This window comes from Furipterus horrens, unplaced genomic scaffold (genome assembly GCF_987537825.1).
Source record: "Furipterus horrens unplaced genomic scaffold, mFurHor1.1.pri manual_scaffold_4, whole genome shotgun sequence".
NCBI classification, from domain to species: domain Eukaryota; kingdom Metazoa; phylum Chordata; class Mammalia; order Chiroptera; family Furipteridae; genus Furipterus; species Furipterus horrens.
Window position 1 is genome coordinate 176,251,617 of NW_028327174.1, and position 23,164 is coordinate 176,274,780.

The following is a 23,164-nucleotide window of genomic DNA, read 5'->3' on the forward strand; positions in this document are numbered from 1 at the left end:
TGGCACCATGAGGAAGAAGAGATGCTGGAATCAGCAACTAAAAACACAAGGTGCCAGGATATTTGAATTTCAGATAAACAATGAATATTATTTTTAGGATAAGTATATCCCATATGATATTTTATGTGTACTGAGACATCCTTTGTGAAAATATCTTGGCAGTTTCTTATAAAAGTAAACATGTTTTATGACCTAGTGACTGTGCTCTGGGCATTTATCCCACAGAAACGGAGGCTGACTTATGTTCACACGAAAACCTATAGGCAAATGTTTATAGCAGCTTTCTTCATTGCAGCCCCAAACTGGAAACAATCCAGATGGCCTCAGCGGGTGAATGGTTAAACACACTGGTGCGTTCACACCACGGAATACTACTCAGCAATAAAAAAGAACAAGTTACTGATACACGCAGCAACTTGGATGGATCTTTTACGCTGAATGAAAAAAGTCAAGCCCAAAGGTCACATACTATATGGCCCCAATTCATACCACATTCTTTAAAAAAAATTTTTTTTAAAGATTTTATTTATTTATTTTTAGAGATGGGAGGGGAGGGAGAAAGAGAAGGAGAGAAACACCAATGTGTGGTTGCCTCTCACACGCCCCCAAATGGGGACCTGGACTGCAACCCAGGCATGTGCCCTAACCAGGAATAGAACCAGCGACCCTTTGGTTCACAGGTTGGCGTTCAATCCACTGAGCCACACCAGCCAGGGCCATACCACAATCTTAAAATGGCAAAAGCATAGAGATGGAGAACAGATGAATGGTGAAGATGAGCTTGGGAGTGAGGAAAGTGGCTGGTTATAAAAGGGCAACATGGGAGATCTTTGTGATGCTGGCAACATTCTATATATTTTTTCAGTCTCACCCGAGAATATATATTTATATATATATAAAGTGGGGGGGGCAGAGAAAGAGAGAGAGAGAGAGAGATGTGAGAGATAAACATTGATCAGTTGCCTCTATTATGTGCCCTGACCAGGGATTGAACCCACAACCTTTTGGTGGACACTCCAACCAAGTGAGCCACTAAGCCAGAGCAATGTTTTATACTTGATTGTACTGATGTCTATATCCTGGCTGTGATATTGTCCTCCAGTCTCACAAGATGTTACTATTGGGGGAAACTGGGTGAAGGGTACACAGAAATCTGTGTTATGTCTTACAGTTGCATGTGAATCTACAATGATTTCAAAACCAAAAAGTTCAATTAAAAAGAAAATAAGCAACATGCAGACTTCAGTGGTCTCCTGCATTTTATCTGGCCACTCTGGAATGTTGGAAGGCAGATTCTGGCTCCTTCAGGTCCACTGACTCAGAATCTGTGCTGTGACGCTCAGGTATGAGCTCTGGCTGGTGGCTTTCAGCTCCTGATGTGTTGGGACTCCTAGGAGCCTGTGACAGCAGCAATGAACACGTGTCCCCGGGCTATTCATGATACTACTTCAAAAAGCCCAAAGAAAATTAACTGCACATTATACCCAAGATAAGGCTGCACAGGACAACTGAATTCCAATCCTCCCGGGTTGGATTGGAGCTTCCTGCCCTGGCCTGCGGGGCCTGCACAGTCCCAGCCCTGCTCCCCTCTCTGGCCACCTCCCACTGCTCTTGCCCATGAGACCACCCACCATGTCCAAACACAGAACACCCATTCCCACCTCAGGGCCTCCACACTTGCTACTCATTTACCTGAGCACTCTGCCTTGAGAGCTTCTAGTGGCTCTCTGCCCAAATGCCACCACCCCAGAAAGGCCTTCTCTGATCCTCCTACCTGAGCTAGGTCCCCTCGTCCCACCCAGGTCACATCCCATCACATCAAACCAACTTATTTTCTTACTATCAGTTGTTAGTACCTATGTATACTGAACATTTCAGGGGAGTTAGAAACCGTGACAGTTCTGAAAAAGTCTGAGTCATAAAAGTTAGGAAAACACATTAATATGTAATTAATTAAAATGCATTTTGGCCCTGGCTGGTTTGGTTCAATAGATTGAATGCTGGCCTATGAACCAAAGGGTTGCTGGTTCGCTTCCCGGTCAGGGCACAGGCCTGGGTTGTGGGCTAGGTCCCCCGCTGGGGGTGCGTGAGAGGCAACTACACACTGATATTTCTCTCCCTTTCTTTCTCCCTCCCTTCCCCGACTCTAAAAATAAAAAATAAAATCTTTTTAAAAAATGCATGTTGTCTGGTGGACAGAATCTTTTAAAAGCACTCAGCACTTGGAAGAAATACATAACCAAACAGGCCTAGGGGTCCTACCTGCTCTGGCCTTCAACACGTAGCTTTCCCCAGCTTGAAAAATTTCATCTCTTTAGAACACAGTTCACCCTTCTCATCCTGGCATTCAAGGCCCTTCTCATCTAACCCCAAGCCGCTTCCCCAGGGTACTTTCCTATCTCCCCTAAGCAGAGAGTCCATCTGTTCCAACCAGACAGCTCTCTGTATTGTTCCCTCAACAGTCCACACATAGTCCCTCTCCATGCCTTTGCCCTTTGCCAAATATGCCCTCCCTGTTTATTTGGATAAACAATCACTGGGTAATTTGTTCAATCAATGAAAACTTAAGAGCACCAAATGTGTTCCCACAATGTGATATATGGATAAACAACATACCTGCTATTCCAAGTATGGCAGGTACTAGCAGAACACAAGTGACTATAGTTTAAAGTACTCAGAGCCTGGTGTACTAAGGGGGAATACAGGCTACAGAACATGTCCTAAATAGGAGAATGGTGTGGGATTTTGGGAGAGGAGAAAACACGGCTATTCATGAACATGGTACATATTTCCATTTGCTTGGGTCATGAATATTGGTCTCTCAGAAGTGCTCTGTAATCTTCTCCTTCTAAGTCTTGCTTGTTTATTCCCAGGCATCCACTCTCCTTTTCTCACTGCAAATGGTTACATTTTCTAAGCATTCTTAGTAAGTAAAAATGCAATTCATTTTTGTATTCTGAATTTTTTATCCAGCCACCTCCCAAATATTCTTATTATTTTTCTAATAATTTGTATGCTCTTCTGTGTTTCTATGCAGTCAATCACATCTATAAATAATAGTGGTTTTGACTTCTGGCCAAGATGGAGGCATAGACAGACATGCTGGGTCTCCCTCCACAACTAAGAAAGAATACAACTACCTCAAAACTAGAGACAACTAGAAGTTCCAGAAAATCGAGCTGCATGGAAGTCCAACAAACAAAGATTAAAAGAAGAAATACTCATCCAGACAGGTAGGAGGGGCAGAGCCGGGGCAGAGAGGACGCAGTGTTGTGGTGGCAGCAGCAGCAGCAGGCCGAAAGCACAGTCAAACATTTAAAAAAGTTGAGAGGAACACCTGGGGAGTGCTCCCAGCACCAGACCAGACCTCACAGCTCATGGTTCCAGCACTGGGGACACTAAAGACTCATTGCTTCTGACTGTGCAAACCAGTGGGAGTGGGGGCGGAGGAAGAAACTGCCAGTCTCTCAGTAGAATCTGCTTGTTTAAAGGGCCCCCAGGGTCCTAGAACATCCACAGACCAACCTACTCTGGAACAATGGCCAGGGCAACAGCTAGAGAGGCGCCAGTCCCATACAGAAGTGGGAGAAGTACGTGGGAAAGGGGCAAGTGCTGAGCAAGCAGCATTGTTCCCTCTCAGACCCCTCCCCCCCCCACACAGCGCCACAACTTGAAATGAGTCGCCCTCTTCTGATGAATACCTAAGACTCCACCCCTTACAATGTAGCAGGTGCAACAGCTCTACCTAGGACTCAGAGGCAAACAAACACAGGAGCCTGTCAAGATGAGGAGACAGAGAAGTATGGCCGAAAAGAGGGAATGGATCAAGGGTCCAGTGGGAGAACTAAGCGACGAGGAGATAGCCAGTCTGACAGACAAGGAGACAGCCATCCTAACAGATGTAGAGTTCAAAACACTGGTGATAAAGATGCTCACAGGCTTGACAGATATGCTTGAGTATGTCAAACACATAAGTGAAGAAGTGAAAGCTATGCTAAATGAAATGGAGAAAAATTCACACAAAATCAATGGTGAAGGAAGGAAATCAGGGTTCAAATCAATGATTTGGAACATAAGAAAGAAAAAAAACAGTCAACCAGTACAGAATGAGGAACAAGACTTGAAAAAAATGAGGAGAGACTTAGGAACCTCTGGGACAACTCTAAACCTGCCAACATCCGAACCATAGGGGAGCCAGAAAAAGAGGAAAGGCAAGGAATTAAAAGCTTATGTGAGAAAATAATGAAAGAAAACTTCCCTTTTGGTGAAGGAATAGACATACACGTCCAAGAAGCACAGAGAGTCCCAAACAAGCTAGACCCAAGGAGGACCACACAAAGACTCAACATAATAAAAATGCCAAAGGTTAAAGATAAAAAGAGAATCTTAAAAGCAGCAAGAGAAAAGCAGAGAGTTACCTACAAAGGGGTGCCTATAAGACTATCAGCTGATTTCTCAAAAGAAACTTTGCAGGCAAGAAGGGACTGGCAAGAAGTATTCAAGGTGATGAAAAGCAAGGACTTACAACCAAGATTACTCTAACCAGCAAAGCTATCATTTAGAATGGAAGGGCAGATGAAGTGCTTCCCAGACAAGGTAAAACTAAAGGAGTTCATCACCACCAAGCCATTATTATAAGAAATGTTAAAGGGACTTATTTAAAAAAAAGAAGATCAAAACTATGAACACTAAAATAACAACAAACTCACAACTATCAACAACTGAACCTAAAAAACAAAAACAAAAATAAATTAAGCAAACAACCAGAACAGGAACAGAATCATAGGCATGGGGATCATTTGGAGGGTTATCAGCTGGGAGGGGTAAGGGGGAAAAATGGGGAAATGATGCAGGGATTAAGAAGCATAATTGGTTGGTACAAAATAGACAGGGGGAAGTTAAGAATAATATAGGAAAGGGTGAACTTAAATGCACAACTCATGGACATGAACTAAGTGGGGTGGGATTGCAGGAGGGAAGAGGGGTACTGGGAAGAGGAGAGCAAAGGGAAAAGAAATAGGGACTACTGTAACACATAGTCAATAAAATATATTTTAAAAATAAAATTAAAAAAAATAGTGTTTTTTTTCTTTTTTCATATGAAACTGCTTTGGGGGGGGGGCATCAAAAACTGTTAAATATCAGCAAATGCATATGGTCCAACCTCTACTGTTAACATTTGCTCTCACGACGAGCCAGAGCTTTCTGTTCACTTACTGTTTTCCTCTCCTACCTTAGATTTTGGCTTAAGGTTTGTTTTCTTTTCAGGGGAGGAAAAGTGGCTTTGGAGATTTCTCAGGTGTCATGTGAGTCTGGCAATGCATTAAAAATTATATTGGGAGGTTGACCCAGCAACTAGGCACATTAATCCCTGAGAAGAGAATTTGATCAAGACCCAGCTAAAGAGGTGCACACTACAGACAGGCTCACACGTTTTGTTTGTTGAAAGATATTGGCACATGGTCAATTTTTCCTCTTTCGACGTGAGGTGTAAGAAAAAGCAGACTGTTGAATAAGGAAAAGATTCAGGGAAAAAGCACATGCATGACAGTGATTTCTCACTGGAACCCACAACAGTTACAAGGGAGAAATGAGCATCGGACACCTGGGTTGTGGGCTTTCCTGCAGTGCAGCGGAACTGTCTAGACAACCAGGACTTCTGGGGTGAGTGGCAGCATCTCTGATAAAAGAGTGGAGGCTCAAAAAGACATCCAGACTGCCCCAACATGGGCCAGACTTTTATCTGCAAATCTTAAATTGTCCTACTGACTAGAAGAAAAAAGTAGCATGGAAAATAAATTTTTTCTTAAGGAGGCAACTTTAAGATTTTCTTATAAGCAACAAACAAGAAAAAAAAATGAGAAGCTCCCATAAAATATATATATATATATTTTATTGCCCTGGCTGGTGGCTCAGTTGATTAGAGCATCGTCCTGTACACCAAAAAGGTTGCAGGTTTGATTCCTGGTCAGGGCACATGCCTGTGTTGCAGGTTTGACTCCAGGTCGGGGTGTGTACGAGAGGCAACCAACCTCTGTTTTTCTCACATCAGTGTCTCTCTCTTTCTCTCTCTCTCCTCTCCTCTCTCTCTAAAATCAACAAACATATCCTTGGGTGAAGATTAAAAATAATTATATTTTATTCAGGAGTGAATTATTTTGCAGCAGGGTGGAGGGGAAATCCCAGGAATAGCTAGGCGACTGCTGAAATCCCAGGAGAGGTATATTTCTCCCAATGAGGAAACCAAGGCTCACAGAGCTGAAATGACTTATTCAAGTTCACACGCTGTTAATAGGCAGGTCTAGGACTTGAACCCATGCATGGTAGCAGAAAGCCAGGCTCTTCCTACCTTCCCTCTGTCCTGAGCTGCCTCCAGAGAAGCTATTTGGGCCTGGGGCTCACCAGGCATCCTTACCTGGTGCAGGGGGATGACGAGGAAGGCCCCCCCACCAGCACACTCAGTTACGACTGCAATGAAGTGCGGGTTCACAGCGCAGAAGTGATTGTCCTGGACGCTCTGGGTGATGGGCACGGAGTCATAGCAGTTCTCCTTGCTGGCTGGTTTGCCAAAGACGTGGCGGAACTTGGAACTCCGGTACTGGGGGTTCCATGACATCTGCAGGGGACAAATGGGACAGGAGTGTGAAGCTCACTGCCTTGACAGTGGGACACATGGGGGTCTCACCTTGAGAAAGTGACAGGCCAGGAAGGTCACCCAGGTGAACAGGCTATAATTATGGCTAATTTTATGGACCTGGTGAGGTGATGTATAATTATTGCTGGCCTATCTGCTTTTCATCCCTTCAATGTGAACACAAAAAAGCAGAAAAACCATAGAGAGACCTCACCGCGTTCCCAATCCACTGTCTCACCAGACAGACTAGCCATCCTGCCCCCTCCCAGTGTGCCCTCTGGAGCCAGCCTGCCTGTGCCCCAATTCCAGCTTTGCCTCTTGCCAGCTGGGCAGGCAAGTGGCTTAACTTTGGAAGCCTCCGTTTTCTCATCTGTAAAATGGGGACAACGAAAGTATCCTTCTCACAGACTTGTCATGAGGGTTAAATTCGATGATACACTTAGATCCCTTGATCAACAGTCATAGTTACGACCACGGTTATCATCCAGGCATCTTGAGCAGTCCTCGCTTCTCATCCAGCCTCGTACTGGTTCTCTCAATATTTACAGAGCACCACTGTGTGACCAGGCCCTCCCTGCGCCAGGCACCGGGCCTAAGCACAGCCTCACAGGAGCAAGGAGTCTTGTGAGTGAGGCCACTGGGGAAGTCAGGGCCGCTGGGACCCAGGGTGTTTTAGGTAATAATGGAGGTTTGTACATGGTAGTCACAGAGGGCTTATCAGAGGAAGTGACACATGAGCTGTGCTTTGAAAGGCAAGCAGGAGTTAGCCATGTTGGCAGGACAAGAGAAGCAGGTAGGAGGTGAACCAGGCAGATGGAACAGCGTGAGAAAAGGCCACGAGATAGAAGAAAATATGGAATGTTGGGGAATTACATGTCATTTGGTAAGATTAACAAGGAGATGTGAAAACTTAACATATGCACACATGTAAACATGTAAGTTAGGTGATGTGAGTGAAGAGGATCCCAGCTGGAGGTGAGCTAGGCCAGATCATGAATGGCCTGTGAGAGGGTCTTGACCTCATGAGTAGCTAAATGCATGATACTATGTGGCCTCCCCTCAGCCTCGCTGCTACTCAGATCAAACCCCTCGCCCTCAATCTCAGTGACCCCACCAGAGCCTTCCATCTATGCTTCCCATGTAGGCCAGAGGGATCTTCCGGATACCAAGCCTGCTGTACTCCGTACCACCCCAGCCCCTCCTTATAGGTTCAAGGCCAAACTCAGCCTGTTGTTCAAGGCCTTCTGGTTGGGTCCCACCCCATATTCCAAGATTGACTTTTCCTTGCTCATCTTCTCAAGGGTACCTTCCAGATAAAGAGCAGCATCCAGCTTCCCTGGTGTCTGCTCTTGCATGTCCAGTCCCCTGGGACCTTCGCCCTTGCCTTTCCCTCTGCTTGGCTTGCCCTTCGCAGCCACCTGTTGCCTGCACCCATCTCTGCAAGTCTGCACTCTCCCATTCCCAGCTTCCAAGCCCCCAGAATCTTCCTTGATGCCCCAAGTAGCAGAGATCTAGCTCCCCTCTGTTCCCTATAGCCTCCCTGCCCCTCTGCCCTGATAGGAGGGTGGTGTCTGGTCTTATTTCTCTACCAGTGTCAGAGTTTCTCAACAAAGAGCCTGAGGCTCTGCTGCAGGATCCCACCCCAGGCCCTAGGAATTAGCCAGGGGAAGACAGGAGTGGCTGGATACCCACAGGGTTGGGACAAAGAAGGCGTCTGCCCAGCCTGAGCAACTGACCCCAAAGGCTCTTCTTCTCTGTGCTCAGTTCAAAGGCACACGATTAGACTGTTGACCTGGGAAGTCATGGTGATCAAGGGCCTGACCCATGAGCCAAGCCCTAACAGGCAGCCCACCGGCCTCACAGGGGCAGATCCGTCCTGTGATGCTCAGGCATTTCTACTCTTTTTGGGAACTTTGCCCCAAACCCTGGCTACATTTGCCAGAGCTACAGGAAGCAGCACAGAATGCCCAGATGATCCCAGAAAGGATGGAAGAGGCATTATAGAAGTAGAGAGAACACAATATAGGAGGAAATGGAAAAGCTGTGGTGAGGAAATGGGAAGAAAGTGGGAAATGAAGGAACAAAAGAGATCACCTGAACCGGGGGCGGGGGGGGGGGGTTAAGCTCCCCTACGTGTGCTGCCATGTGGCCCACTCCAACGAGGTGGACCTCAGATTTGTGTCTGAGCTTCCTAGCGGTCAATTCGACAAGGGAAATAGAATCAGAATGGGATTTAGTCAGTGTGTGTAAGATAAAAGCCACCACCTGCTAAATGGCAGTACAGCTTTTCTCTGCCCTGGGAGTCCTCTTAGAAAGAAACAGCAGGGACAAAGGCCTCCTTAGGGTCTTGTTAATTAAGTGGCAACTGAAAAGCTTGCCTTAGGCCTGGGCTGGGGTGGGAAAGTCGGGAGAAGTCATCAGGTTCAGCTCCAGGCTCCCCACCCCAACTAACTCTGAGCAGCAGCGGGGATGGGGAGGACTTGTCTATGGCCAATGGTGAGGCTCACCAGACAGTCCATCACTCCGCGCACATCCCAGCCTCCTTGCTTTTAGGCAGCCACTGTCCAGTGACATGTGCCACTTCCGGGCTGAAGCATAGAAGACCTGCCTGTGACCCTCCCTCCTGAATGCTTGTCTTTGGCACAAGAGATGAGAAGGCCACATGTTCTAGATGGTACAGCTTTCATCATCCTGCCCCCCCCCCCAAGACTGTATGGAACCGAGCATCCTCACTGCCAATGACTCACATAGCATGACAGAGAAAGAAACTTACAGAGTGAACCCCTGAGACAGTGGGGTTACTTGTCACAGAGCACAGCCGGCCCATCCTGACTCACACACTGCCCCATGCAGGCCCAGCCACCGGCAGTGGGCAAATAGGTGCCTGTGCTCGCTGTGGCCAGAACTGAGGAAGCCTGCAGGGGAGAAGAGGGGGAGCGGCAGGACCCAGATCACTGCAGGAGCCGCGTTAAAGAACCTGGACTCTGAGGGCAGGGGGCAGCAACTGCAGCGTTTAAAGCAGAAGGGCGAGAAGACCAGATTGCACTTTCAGGGGCATTTCTCTGACTACTGAGAGGACAAAGGGTGGACCAGATGAGAGGTGACGGTCACCTGGGCTGAAGTGGGGCAGAGAGGGTGGAGAGGAGAGGGCAAGTTAGTGAAGCGCCAAGGAGGGGGACCATCCAGCCTTGGCACCTGAGTGCCCGTGGGGGGATGTGGCACAAGGGGCCAGGTCGTGGCTGCTGAAATCAACGTGCTCTGCTGCTCATCAACAGCCCCAGCCTCTCTGGCCACTCCCAGTGCCCTCCCTTTACAGCCTGGGGCTTGGCTCCATGCCTGGGGCATGGCTTTCTGCCCAGGGTCAGGGTGAGGGTCAGAGGGCCTCAAGAAGCCTGGGCAACAACTCTACTTGAGCTCACAGTCCCCTCTATGGAAAAAACAACTCACAGTTTTGGGCTGGTTGCTATGTGCCGGGTGCCATTCCAAGGGCTTTCCCTGTGTATGAACTGAACAGATAGGGGCTACCTGGCTTCCCATTACAGGTGCAGGGGCTGAGGCAGAGGAGTGAAGTAACCCCTCCCCCCACCCCAAGATCACATGACTGTAAGTAGTAGAGCTGGGAACTGAACCCAGCTGTCTCTGCAGTCTCCAGCTCCAGGTTCCTGAAGGTCATGACCATGATGACACCCTGGATCCCACATCAGCCCAAGACCATTATCACCCCCACTTCACCGAAAAGGAAAATGAGGCTCAGGAAAAAGTGGACACCTTCCGTAAAAGGGGTTGTTGGCCTCCACTGATGGAACTAGTTGGCCTTGGAGCAGAGTGAACGTCAGTGACCTTCTGCCCCCATGCCCAACTCCGTTCCTCACACCACCCACCCCTTCCACCACCTTATCTTTACTGCCAAGGTTCTTCCAGACCTAATACCACAGAGGGAAACTTACAGAAGTGGGGGATGGAGCAGCGCCAAGTCAAGCAGGCCACCCCTCCCTCTGCCTGTGGTATGGGCATGTAAACACATATATGCTGGTGAACTTTGTGTGACTGTGTGTGCAAGTCTGTGCACGCACGCTGCGTCCATCAGCATGTTCATATGCATCCCTGTACTCACTCCTGTGGTGCGTGCGCATGTGTGTGTCTGTTTGGATGTTAATTGCTTCTGTGCTCGCACATGTGTATCGGTGCATTCATGAGTTTAAGGACTCAGCAATTCTGAGAACAGGAGTTTCATTTTCCCCACAAGCAAGTGCTTGCTGGAAATGCGGACTGTCTCAGGCCCTCAGGACCGCGAGGCCTCGCCCACAGGCTGGGCCATGCTATCCTGCCCGGTCCCATCTGGCTGGGCCCACATCAAAGCCACAGCAGGCTGACTCAGGTGTGGCACAAAGCAGGGTTGGCATCAGTTCTGTCCCATGCATGCTTCGTGGCCCTGAAGCCAAGGGATTAGGCTCTGTGGGCTGTGAATTCCCCACCCTGAGATGGGTTTGGTTATCTCTGGGTTTAACATCCCATTGAGTTGAGTTCTTAATGCCTGATGTGGAATGGCTGACTGCCTGTCCCGCCCCTTGGGGCTCTCCTGGGGATCATTGTCTCTATTTGGTGCAGGGGAAGCAACTTGACCAAGACCATCGGAGCAGGAACAATGCAGGTAGGAAGCAAAAGCCAAATCCTGTCCAGAGGCTCCTCTTCCTGCCACACGCTCCTCTCTGACAGGTGAAAGAGAGACAGACTCACAGATCGATACAGAGCCTTTCCTGCCTGCCTCCAAAGGCTGGTCTTCCCAGCCCTGCCCTCAATCATTGCAGGACAAGGGTTAGCTGCAGGGTGGCAGTAAGGAAACCCAAATTGGGTGTGGTGCAAACTAGCATAATAAATTATCCATTAATTGCACTGCTCCTGGACTCAGGGAAAAAATGAAATTACCTGATTTGATCTTGGAGTGTCCAGGGCAGGTAGATGTCTGGTGCTGCCGGCTACCATTGTCCCTTTGTACGTTTGTGGTTCCACGTCTAACGTTTGGAGTTTTAGTTTATTTTTTCCTCTTAAAACCTGACCTTGTGGTCAGTGAACTAGCCCCATACGTGCCTCGTGAAAGTCCAAACACCAAGCTTATATCAGCCGCAGTTAACAGAAGAAGATTAGAACCACAAGTTTCCTAGTTTTAAAACATAAAAAAATAGCACTGTAAGAGTACAGAACACTCCATTTGAAGGTGCTCTACAAAGACCAGTAATTAACACAATAAACACCTAGTTATGGGTGGATCCCTCACCTGGACTCTAATCCTTGACCTATTGTCAATCATCTTAGAATTTAACCTGATCCTGGCCTTGGCCCCAAACTTGACTAGGAAAGCTCCTTTCTAATGTATCCTGCGTCCTTACCAGAGCCTCTGATACACCCAAGAGGTGGCAGGATTATGGATCAGGAACCCAAGGCCGCCCCGCTGCCACCAAGGGCCCTGCACCAGCGACTTCCCTCGGAGCCCCTCTTCATCACCAGGAGGAAGGAGGAGCCCACAGGTCTCAGCTGCTTCTCACTAGTGAGACTTTTAGCCAGTCATTTCTGTCCTTCTGAGGCCAGGCCCTGGTTAGCTGTCTCTTCTTGGCACAAGGTGTCTTTATTTTTGCCTTCCACAAGCCAGCAACAGGTCTGGGGTGACAAGGGTCCCCCACCCCTCAGGCTTAGTTTCCTTCTCCCCTTCATAGCAAGTGGAGACCTTGTCATTCTCGGCGGAAGAAGGGTGACCTGCTTTCCAGGTTTGCCCGGGATGGGGTGGGGGGATTCTGGGCTGGAGGACTTCCAGTGTTGAAATCGGGAAGGTCCCTGGCAAACAGGGACAAGTTGCTCCCTCCTCCACCCCCCCACCTACCACAGAGGTCTCCAGAAGACTGGACCTCATTTACATGCAACGATTCTAAGTTACTAGTAACCCTGACTCTGACAACTTGCCTGGGAAAGAGAAGGCTCTAGAACTGACTTTTTAGAGAGCCAGAGAGCCAGAGAACAGAACATTTCAGAGCTGAAAAATCCAAGAACGGTTGTAAAGAGAGGTGAATGTGATTTAATTCTATCCCAGCCTTCATCCATCATTACCTGAGAGCTTATTCCGTGCCAGGCCCTGTGGTGGGGGCAGGGGTAGGGGGGCCAGAGACAAACAATTCAGTCCCTGCTTGCCACATGCATACACTTCTCAGGGACATGGCCGAGAGCAGGAAAAGGTGAGAGGCCATGACCTTGCCAGGCTGCTCAAGCACAGGGCAGTGGTTTGCAACTTGGAACGCACATTAGAATCATTCAAATCATATCATGGGGTGCGGGACCCAGGCACCAGCTCTGTCCAACAGAGAGCCTCTAGTCACACATTAGCTTGAAGTGAAAATAAAATAAAACATCAAGTTCAGCCCCTTCGCCACACTGCAGCATTTCAAGGGCTCCGTAGCCACGTGTGGCTCTTTGGGTATCCGGCTGAACACTGTGATTATAGGACATGTCCATCATACCTGTGTCACTCTGGGCAAATTACTTCACGTGTCTGTTTTCTCACCCAGAAAACCAACATTGTAACAACAATAAAAAAATAATAGCTAACACTTACCTTGCTTACTATGTGTGAAGTATTATATGTTCCATGTATTAATCAACCCTCACAGCAATTCCATAAATGCCATCACCCCATTTTTATAGATGAAGAAACTGGGGCACAGAGAGGTTAAGTACCTTGCCCAAAATCACACAGCTAATAGACAGCTGAACTGGAATTCAAAGCCAACCTGTTTGGTCCCAGGTCCACATTTTCTCACAGAACTGCCCTGATGATAAAATGAGGTAGTCCACAGGGCTCAGGGAGCCATGCTGGGTGAACACTTAGCACTCAACAAATGTCTGCTGTTCACACTGCTGTGGTCCCAATGTCTACAGGACGCGAAGATTTGATTTAGGGCGTGACAGCTACATGCTGAGGGCTCACCATTTGGGGGATCTGAGTAAAAATCTCAAACCAGCCCTGGCTGGTGTGGCTCTGGATTGAGTGCCAGCCAGCCTGTGAACCAAAGGGTCGCCAGTTTGATTCCCACTCAGGGCATGTGCCTGGGTTGTGGGCCAGGTACCTAGCTGGGAGGCACACAAGAGGCAACCACACATTGATGTTTCTTTCCTTCTTTTTCTCCCTCCCTCCCTCTCTCTAAAACTAAATAAGGAAATAAAGTATTTAAAAAAAATTATTTAAAAAACAAAAAATCCCCAACCAGAAAGTGCAAAGCAGCCTGCTAGGCACCAAGTCCTGACCCCTAGTGCTCACCATGTTGATGGAGGGAATAGACCAGCAGAGTGAAAGCTAGCAGTCTGCTGGTCAAGAAGAACCTGAAGAGTGTATATTTGTGCATCTTTTTGGCAGGGCTCTCGGAGTGGAGGCCAGCAGCTAAGCTCAGCCCTGTGCTCAGGGGACTGGGGCTCTTGGGGCTTTTGTGGGGGGAGGCGTGGTGTCATGGTCCCACCTTGAATCCACCCCCTACCCCCATATCAGCATCGGAGGCAGAGGCCTCCTGCAGCCACCAAGTAAAAGACAGGTTCTCTTTGCCCCCGCCCCCACTTCCCCTCCCCCAGCCCTCCCGTCCTCCTGGTCCAGCACAGATGCCTTGCCACAGGCCCACAGGAAATACAGATTGACTCAGAGAGGGAGCCAAGAAAATGTCTTTCCACCTGATGAGATTAAGCCTGAGGGAGCGCCTCCTCCAGACATCTGATCTGACACAGCCCAGTGCCAGGTCCCTAGGCCCTGAGAGGCAGGGCACCTCTAAGATGGCTGGACTTCCCCTGCCCCAGGGTCCCTCCCTGTTCTCTGTCTCTCCCTCACGCTGTGCCCTGCGTGGGCAGCCTTTCCTCTTAGACTCTGCTGTTCCTCACCCCTCTTCCGCCCCAGCCCAGGACCCTACCCTGTCCCCACCCTCACCCTGTCATTTCCCTCAGGAATCCCTTGTCCTCAGGATAAAGCCCTCGGCTAGACTTGGGGTGTGAGATCCCTGGCACCCCCCAGCGGTCTCATCTCCACAGACCTGCCCCTGGAACCAAACTGATTTATCTGCTCTCCCCTCAAAGCATCATGTTTTCCCAGACACCCCATCCCTGCTCACGCCCCTTCTCTCTGTCTGGAACCTAGTCAGCCCACATGAGCCCATGGGCACTTAGCTGGGCTCCCAGGGTGCTCCCTCCTCTCACAACACCTTCCCGGCCCAGTTCAAACAGAACCACCTCCAGGGGGGCTTCCCAGCTCCCAGGACTGAACCACGAGGTAGCCCAGGGCAGGGGGAGCAGAGGTACCAGGTCCAAATCCTAGACCCCATTTGTCTCCGGGCCTCGGTGTCCTCACCTGCAGAAGGGTAGGTATCCTAACAGCTACCCGACAGCGTCTCACTGGGGATGACAGGAGGCAATGGATGTAAAATACCCTGCACACGTCTGGCACTAAGTAGGAGCTCAGCTGCCGGGGGCTCCCTCCCCTTCCTCTGTCCTGCTCCCTGTGTTTCTTCCTTCTTTCATCTGTCCACCCGTCTGTCCACCCATCTGTCCATCCATCCACCCATCCCCAAATGGCCCTCCCTTTTGCTTTGTGCCCCCACAGGCCAGATCCCTAGGTAGGCACAGAAGGGGAGAACAACCTGCTCTTGGACTGCACTTTCACCAGCACCCCAGTCTCTCGTGACCCCCATCGTGGACATGAGGACCCGGGGCTGGGCCTGTCCCTTCATAGCAGATGTGTGGCTCAGGATGGAGAGTTCTGATGCTGACACCCATTTGCTTCATGACCTTGGGCAAATCTTACCCCATCTCCCATTTTGACTGTCTGCCCACAGACCGGAGATGCCTCTGCCCTGCCCACCTGTTCAGATGATCCTCTGAGGGCTCTGCAGGCTGCAAACACCAAACCCGGAACCCGGAGGCGAGCAAAGCTATCTGCCTGGCAGCGGCCCCAGAGCTCACAGGGCTGTGTCCCTCCGGCCTTCACCCTCTGGGACACAGAACAGGGCTTCTTCCTGTTTGTTCCCCCACATCAGGCCTTGACCAAAACTCCATGCAGATTTATTGCCCCACAATCTCCTTATCTGGCAGTTTCGGGAGATAAGGGTCACACGCGATTTTCTAAAGACACCTCCAGGAGACTGAAAACTTGGAGGCTCCGCTCCCTGCTCACTGTCTGTTCCTTGGACAGAGTTTCTGGATCTGTCTTGGGACCGAGAGGGATACTGAGACCCAGAGAGGGAGAGGGCCTTGTTCAGGATCCCAGTGAGCAGGAGGCAGGGCTGTAGCTCTGGACCCCCCTTCTGGGGGGGCACCTGGCCAGGGTCTGCATTCTGTTGTCAGCAGGCTCCTGCCTCGGACACAAATCAGCACACAGCCTGCCTTGTTGCGAGGGACCTGGGGCCCAGAGTGAGTTCAACTAGCATCGCCAGGGCCCTCCGGAACCTGTCCTGTCCTGGGCGCGGTAGGGGACAGCCAGTGAGGACCCTGACAGGAGCCGCTGCCCCTCAGGAGCTCAGATTGATGGGAGAGGTTGACATGTAACCAGCACACTTGATTCAGGGCAAACAGGCTAAACAGGCTGCAGCAGGGAGGTGGAAATCTGGGGAGCTGGTGAGGGCTGCAGGGCAGATTTGGGAGCTAAACCGTAAAGGCCATGTAGCGTGAGCCCAGCACAGAATGAAGGGAAGGGACTTCAGGTAAAAGGCGTGGCGCTGGGCTACACCTGGCAGTACTGTGACTCAGGGCGGGACGCTGAGGTGAAGACGGGGACATGCCGTGCGGGGTAGGGAAGCGAAAGTCACATCCAGGAAATCACAAGGGTCTGGTTTGGCTGGGATCTGGGCAAATGCCGGGAGCAATGAGGGCCGCAGCTGGAAAGGTGGCCGGGTAAGGGTTCTGAATTCCAGCTACGGAGCTGGCACTTGAAACTATGGAACACGTCAAGGCTTGTAACTGACCTGGTCAGAGCTGACATGGGTTTAGCCCTTGCAATTTATTTTAGAGCGAGAGAGGGAGGATGGGTGGGGAGAGGGGGGTGGGCATCGATTTGTTGTTTCACAGATTTATACATTCACTGGTTGATTCTTTTATGTGCCCTAACCGGGGATCTAACCTGCAACCTTGGCATATCAGGACGACACTCTAACAAACTGAATGACCCAGCCAGGGCCCGTATTTTCTTTCTTAAATAAGTGGGTTTTATCTCAGGGCCGGCGCCAAGGGGATCGAGGGGCTGTGGAGCATGGTGAGGAGGAGAAGGAAGACTCTGAGGCTTCCTTGCCTGGACTCAGGAGGAAAAGAGCATTATTGATCTGGGAGCAGTGTGCAGAGCTGGCAGATTTGGTGACCAGGAGTCAAGGCTTGATCTGCCTCTACAGATCTTGGCTCTTAGAGCAACCGAGCAGGGGGGTCTGGACTACAGGCCACATCTCAGCAGCCGGAGTTTTTAAATCAGAAAATGGTTTTCTTTCATCCTTCAAGCCAGTCCCTGTGTAAGAATCCCCAGATGTGAAGGAGTTCTGTTGCCGCTGCGCCCGCAGGGGCAGCCCAATAACCCTGTTTCCTCGCTCAGCCACATACTCGGAAGGGTGACGGGAAATTCCTTCCTGCTTCGCCCTCACCTGCTTATTAACGTGGAGCTAAATGCTCCTGCTCAGCCTTAATCAATTCCCCGGTAGCACCGGTAACAGCTGCCAGGGGTGAGGATGGTGAGGTCACCTTCTCCCCATTCCCAGCCTCCCTGAGCTCCGCCCAAAGTGTTTGTTCAGAGAAGCCCTGGGGCGGGGGAGGGCAGGAGGCCCAGCTGAGGGTGAAGAGTAGAGGAAGGATGTCAGGCCCGCAGGCTGAAGAGGCCCTTTCGCCTACACCGGACTCCCCTAGGCCTGGTGACAGTGTCTCCCTTACATTTTGGGTGCAGCCATGGGTCTGAAACTTGAGAGCCCGTCAGAGCCCCCTGAAAGACTGATGAACGCCAGATTGCTGGGCCCATCCTGGAATTTCTGATTCAGCAAGTCAGGGGTGAAGCCCCCAAATCTGCATTTCTAGCGAGTTCCCAGGGGACAATGATGCAGCTGGCCCAGGGACCACGCTCTGAGAACCAACCTCTATAACCCTGCTCTGTGACTGACCGAGTCCTTCCTGTTCTCCTTTCAATTTGCTCCTCACATCCGCCTTGGGGTGGGGAGAATTATCCCCATTTTACGGCTGCAGCAAGTTGGGCTCAGCTCAGGACAATGGAGTCACTCTTCTGAGGTGGCAGTTAGGGGACAGCAGGAACCTGTCCCCCGAAGTCTCCCTGAGCACATAGTAACTTCCTAACTCAAGCCACTTTGGAACTGTGATCTCTTGAGGCTTTCCATCTCTCAAATATTCTTCTTTTTCTTTTTTTTCCCTCACCCAAGGACAGGCTTATTGATTTTAGACAGGAAGGGAGGGGGAGAGAGAGGAAGAGAAACACTGATGTGAGAAACATTGATTGGCTGCCTCTTGCACACACACCCCCTGGGGATCTAACCTGTAACCCAGGCATGTGCCCTGACCTGGGATCAAACCCACGACCTTTCCATTTACGGGATGACACTCCAACCCACCGAGCCACATCAGGCAAGGCATCCAGCTATTTGTCTTAATATATAAACATGGGCTCAGGGCAGCACTCAGGAACCAGACAGGTGTTCCCATGACAGCCTCACCATCTGAACAGCAGGCATGGAGGGCAGGTGGTCGAAACTGGCTTCAGGGTCAGAGACCAGCTGCAAACCCAGACTCACTTTCTCTGAGTCTCAGGACCACATGGGCGCCTGCCTCTGTCTGGGCTGCCAGCAGAGGCTGGCTCACAGGGAGCCTTCAATAAACAGGAGCGACAAGAGGGCCCAGACAAGAGTCAGCAAGGGATTTGTGGAAAGCTCCTCAACCTCTCTGTGCCTCAGCCTCCTCATTTGCAAACTGGGGTCAATAAGAGAAAGTAAGGTATAGGGGAGCTGCAAGAATTCCACATGTTTATTCATTTAAGGTGCCCCAGGGCAGAGGCTGGCCTGGGGCAAGCTCCTGCGCAAGGCCCTCCTCCTCGAGCAGGATATTTTAACCCTGAACTGCACACGCTCTGCATCTGCACATACTCTGCATCGATACATGTACGCAAAACCATTAAAGAATCTAAAGCTCTAATTCTTATCTAATCTCATTCTTAGCCAGACCACTCCCAAATGATCTTATTACATCTGAGGGGCAAGAAACAGACCCAATAGCCCAGGATTGCTCAGGGCCAGGGACCCAGTGCAGCCTCCTGCCCTCCCTTCCACACCATTCCATCTGTAAAGTCTCGGTCTCAGCTTATACTGTTCTAGCAATGGGGGCTCACCAATCTGGGGCCAGAGGAGCTCAGCCCTTAGACTTCCTCCTTCCCCTGACAGAAACCCACGATTTCCCCCACTGCCTGTCTTGGTTCCCGAAGCCTCACCAAACCATACCCGTTGCCTCTCAGCAGTCCTTCAGAGATCTGAGGCCCCTGACCACATGCCCCGGGGATGGCTTCACTCCAGGTTAGGGAGGTTCTTGCATGATTCAGTTTCTCATCTCCTCCCCATTTTGGTTGCCTCCCCCATAATGCTCCAGTAAAGAGCCCAGACCATCCTTCATCCCTCCAGATGGAGCCTGAGAACCACTCAGTAGAGCAGCGCCCCCACCAGAAGATCCCAGACTTCACCTTTCAGAATAGAGGTGCTGGCCAGACCCCAAGAGATCATGGGGTGCAGGAGGGGAAACTGAGTCAGCATACCTAGGGCCACCCAAACAAGGCAGAACCAGGAATGGGATCCAAGTTTCCAGCACCCCCCAAGCCCAGGACAGTCTTCTAAGAGAGCAAACAAAGCTTCCTTTGATCCTGCGCCTGGACACCACACCAAATAGTTTGTTCTTTATCTGTGTTGTCGTTCTCAGAGGGACAAATTCCAAGGATGGCTGGGGAAGAAAGGTCTTCTAATTGTGAGGCCGGGGGTCATTCATCCTAGCTGGGCCCTCTCAGATCTTTGCAAGGGAGGCTGCATTTCTCCAGACTGTGATTTAGGCTGGAAAGATGGGGCTCCTTGGAGTCAGGAGGGAAGACAGGGCCCAAGACTTGACTGCTGGAAAAGTCAGCAGAGTACCAGCAGCCCCTACAACGGAAGGGTAAATTGGGGCACAACAACTGGATCCACATTTTCTGAGTCCCCAGTTCAAGACCCCCAGTTGTGGGTCCAGAGGTAGCTGTGGGGCCTCTGGGAATGGGTAGAAAAAAACCGGAGAGATGACACTTCATGCGAACAAGCCGTGATCACCAGCGTGGTGGTGTGTCTGGCACGGCCGCAGCACAGCAAAGCCCAGGAGGTTAAAGCAGTGGGAACCAAGCTTTTTTTTAATAGATTTTAAAAATCCTCACCCAAGGATATATTTATTGAATTTTAGAGAGAAAGAAAGGGACAGGGAGAGGGGGGGAGAGAGAGAGAGAGAGAGAGAGAGAGAGAGAGACAGAGAGAGACAGAGAGAGACAGAGAGAGACAGAGACAGAGAGAGAGAGAGAGAGAAAGGTAGAGAGAAACGTCAATGTGAGAGAGAAAGATTGATCAGTTGCCTCCTGTACGTGCCCTGACCAGGAATCAAACCCGAAACCTTTTGGTTATGAGACGACACTCCAACCAACAGAGCCTCGCGGGCAGGACCCAAGCTTTTAAATATAATATCCTTGTTTAGATAATGTTCTTCCTGTACTCCAAAGAGCATTTTACATACCTCATTTTAGAGGCCACCAGAACAGAAGGTGGGGAGACTCAGAGAGGATTTTCAGGCTGCAAGGATGGCAGAGATCACCTCATCTAACCCCCCTCACTTGGCAGGTGAGGAAACAAGGACCCGGGGAGGGATGTAACTTGTCCAAGGTCACCTGGCTGGTCAATGGCAGATCCCAGACAGAACACAAATGTCTAGTCCTTGATGCTACAACCAGCTGCCTCTGAGTCCTATAGCCACAGTGCAGCCCCTCACTGGCCCCTGTACTGGGCCATAGGCAGGCCCCTGCACTGCTCAGCCCTCTGGGGCAGCCTCTGTTGTGCTGTGAGGTCACCCACCAGCTCTGAGGGTGGCTGAGGGGGGCAGGGAGATGTGCACCCCAGCAAAGTTTACATATGTATCGGGATAGGGGACAGCAGGCCTTGGTTCTAGGAGTCACTCTGCTTTACACGAAAGCCTCGTTTTCCTTATCTGTGAAATGGGTCTAATCAAACCCCACTCTCAGGTTGTTGTTTGAGTGTCCATGGGGTCCCGTAGACATCTGTGAGCTGGGAACGTAACCTGACGGGTGTCATGCTGTCCTGACACTCCAGCAGGTTCTGTTTTGAGGGGAGAGACCCAGGATGTCAAAAGATTCTGCTCTGACAGCCAAGGGCAGCCCTGGACGCTGCTGGATGTGGAGCCCCTGTAGCCCAGCGGTCGCCGTGTCTTCCAGCCCAGGCCTGGCGCGGCGGTGGGTGGCTGTGGACGTGGGGCCTGGGCCTTCTGAGGCATCGGACTGAAATCCTGCTCCTGTCTCTGTGGCTCTACTCCCCTTGCTAGGAAGGGAAAGTGGGGGAGGGGCAAGGGCAGTAGGGAGGGCAACCGTCAGCCGAGGTGTAGATAATAAGGCGGTGTATTTTCTATAGAGAGCTTAAAAAGAATAATATTGACTAAAAGTCTGACTTTTTTTTAATTACCATGATGGGCCTACAGTTCTAAACAATGCCAGTGATAAAACACTCCTCCCTGCCAGGGTGGCTGCTCCACCCACCCGCTGCTGGTATCTGGCCAGTACCTGACGTTGTTCCCCTTATACTGAGCCAAACCCAACTGTCCGTGTGCCGCATCCCCAAGGGGCTCACGTGCTTCCTGCTGCCAGTCGCGTGCTTGTGTGGTTCCTTTGCCAGTAACTCCCTCCCACCAGTCTGCACATCCAGCTCCTTCAAGGCTCAGCTCAGCTGCTCCCTCTTCCAGGAAGTCTTCCTGCATGTCCCCCAGCAGGCCATGACTCTCTTCCCAGGCCTCCCGACTCCCAGCCAGGGCATTAGACTCAGCAGCATTGTGTTCTCATCCCCAGAGGAAGATTCAAGAGAGGAACCGTGCTCTGAAGTCTGGAACTCCGAGTGTAGAAAACCATTCCAGGAGAGCCACTTCCTAGTGTGTGACCTCAGCCAAGTGCCATGGCCTCACCAGTCTCTGTGCACAAGGACCAGCTCATCTTAAATTGCCTCCTTGCCTTGACCTCGCCATCCCTTCTCTTGGCCGCACCTGCACCTTGTCATCACGCAAAAATATTCCACCTGCTTCCAAAGTCACTCATTCAAGCACCCCTGCTGACCATGTTCCCCCCACCTCCAGCTTCTCGCCAGATGTGACCAGCCCTTTGTCAGTAACCCCCGATGGAGCAATAAAAACAGGTTCAGACCGAAAGAGAGAGCCCTGGACTACAGACTGCTGTCCAGGATGATCTAACCCATGGCCCATTTCACCTCTCCAGTCTCACCTTGCCAGGGACCAGGGCAACACTCAGTGCTTTTAATTCTGCGAAAGCCCCCTGCCTGCAGCCTCAGGGCCTTTGCACTGTTTCCTTGTCCAGCGTGCACCCCTTCCCACCCTCACTTGGTCATCACCGACTCACTTTTCAGATCTCAGCTCAAAACCCTTCCCGGAGAACAGCCTTCCCGCAGTGACCCCAGACTAGGTACACTACTCTGCACACCATCACATCCTCTCTTTTCATCCAGGTACCTGCTCAGGTTTTGTGGGACTATATCTCCTACAGTCTGTGAGCCCGCCAGGGCAGTGCCTGTGTCTGCTCTGCTCTGCTCTGTATCCATGGCACTGAGCTGTGCTTCACATGCAGAAAGTGACCAATACGTGAACATTCAAACCATAAACATTCAAAACATTAAATTAAAAAAATAACTTCAAGGATGAGCTAGTCTGGACAGGGTTCTAGGAATATCCGTGTGGGGCAGGTCTCTTCGGTCTTTCTCCAGGGTGGGCCACAGGCCAAACTACTTCTGATAATGATCATAACAAGGATGAGGCTAATGACCCAGCCAACAAGCTCTGGAGCTCCATCCTGTCCATTATCTCCCAGTCCTCCTCCAGGCTGGCCCCCATTACTCACAGCTCTGGGCACTCAATGACCAGTCCATGGGGGCATTTCTGAACAGGCATACAGTTTACTCTGCAGTGTGAACACTTTCTTCATCCCAAAGACTAGAACTCAGAAGCCTTTTCTTTGTGGGGCTGGATGAGGACAAAGTGGTGGCATCTAGTCAGAGCAGAGGTCAAATCCCAGTTTTACCTTTTGCTGGCTGTGTGACCCTGCAAAAGTCACTTAACCTCTCTGGGCTCCTGTTTCCCCATCTGTACAAACAGTACAAGACTATCTAGCCAAACTCTCTACAGGAAAAAAAAAAAAAAAAAAAGAAGGAATATCTAGCCAGAGGTTGCTGTAAGGATTAAATGAATAAA

At 50.5% G+C, this 23,164-nt stretch overlaps 1 protein-coding gene across 6 annotated transcripts in view; it reads right to left on the bottom strand.

Moving 5' to 3' along the window:
- Positions 1 to 23,164, bottom strand: part of CORO2A (coronin 2A) — a 51,609-nt gene that overhangs the window by 20,267 nt on the left and 8,178 nt on the right. For 2 of the 6 annotated variants that reach the window (XM_090274475.1, XM_090274472.1), the window contains exons 2-3: positions 11,561 to 11,792; positions 6,416 to 6,616 (exon numbers count right to left, since the gene is read on the bottom strand). In XM_090274475.1, the coding sequence (XP_090130601.1) occupies positions 6,416 to 6,616; positions 11,561 to 11,617 (258 nt within the window). In that variant the 5' untranslated portion in view covers positions 11,618 to 11,792. Of the gene's footprint in view, positions 1 to 6,415; positions 6,617 to 11,560; positions 11,793 to 13,140; positions 13,203 to 15,515; positions 15,646 to 23,164 lie in introns of those variants that run through there. The other 4 variants (XM_090274477.1, XM_090274476.1, XM_090274473.1 and 1 more) reach the window with 3 other exon arrangements.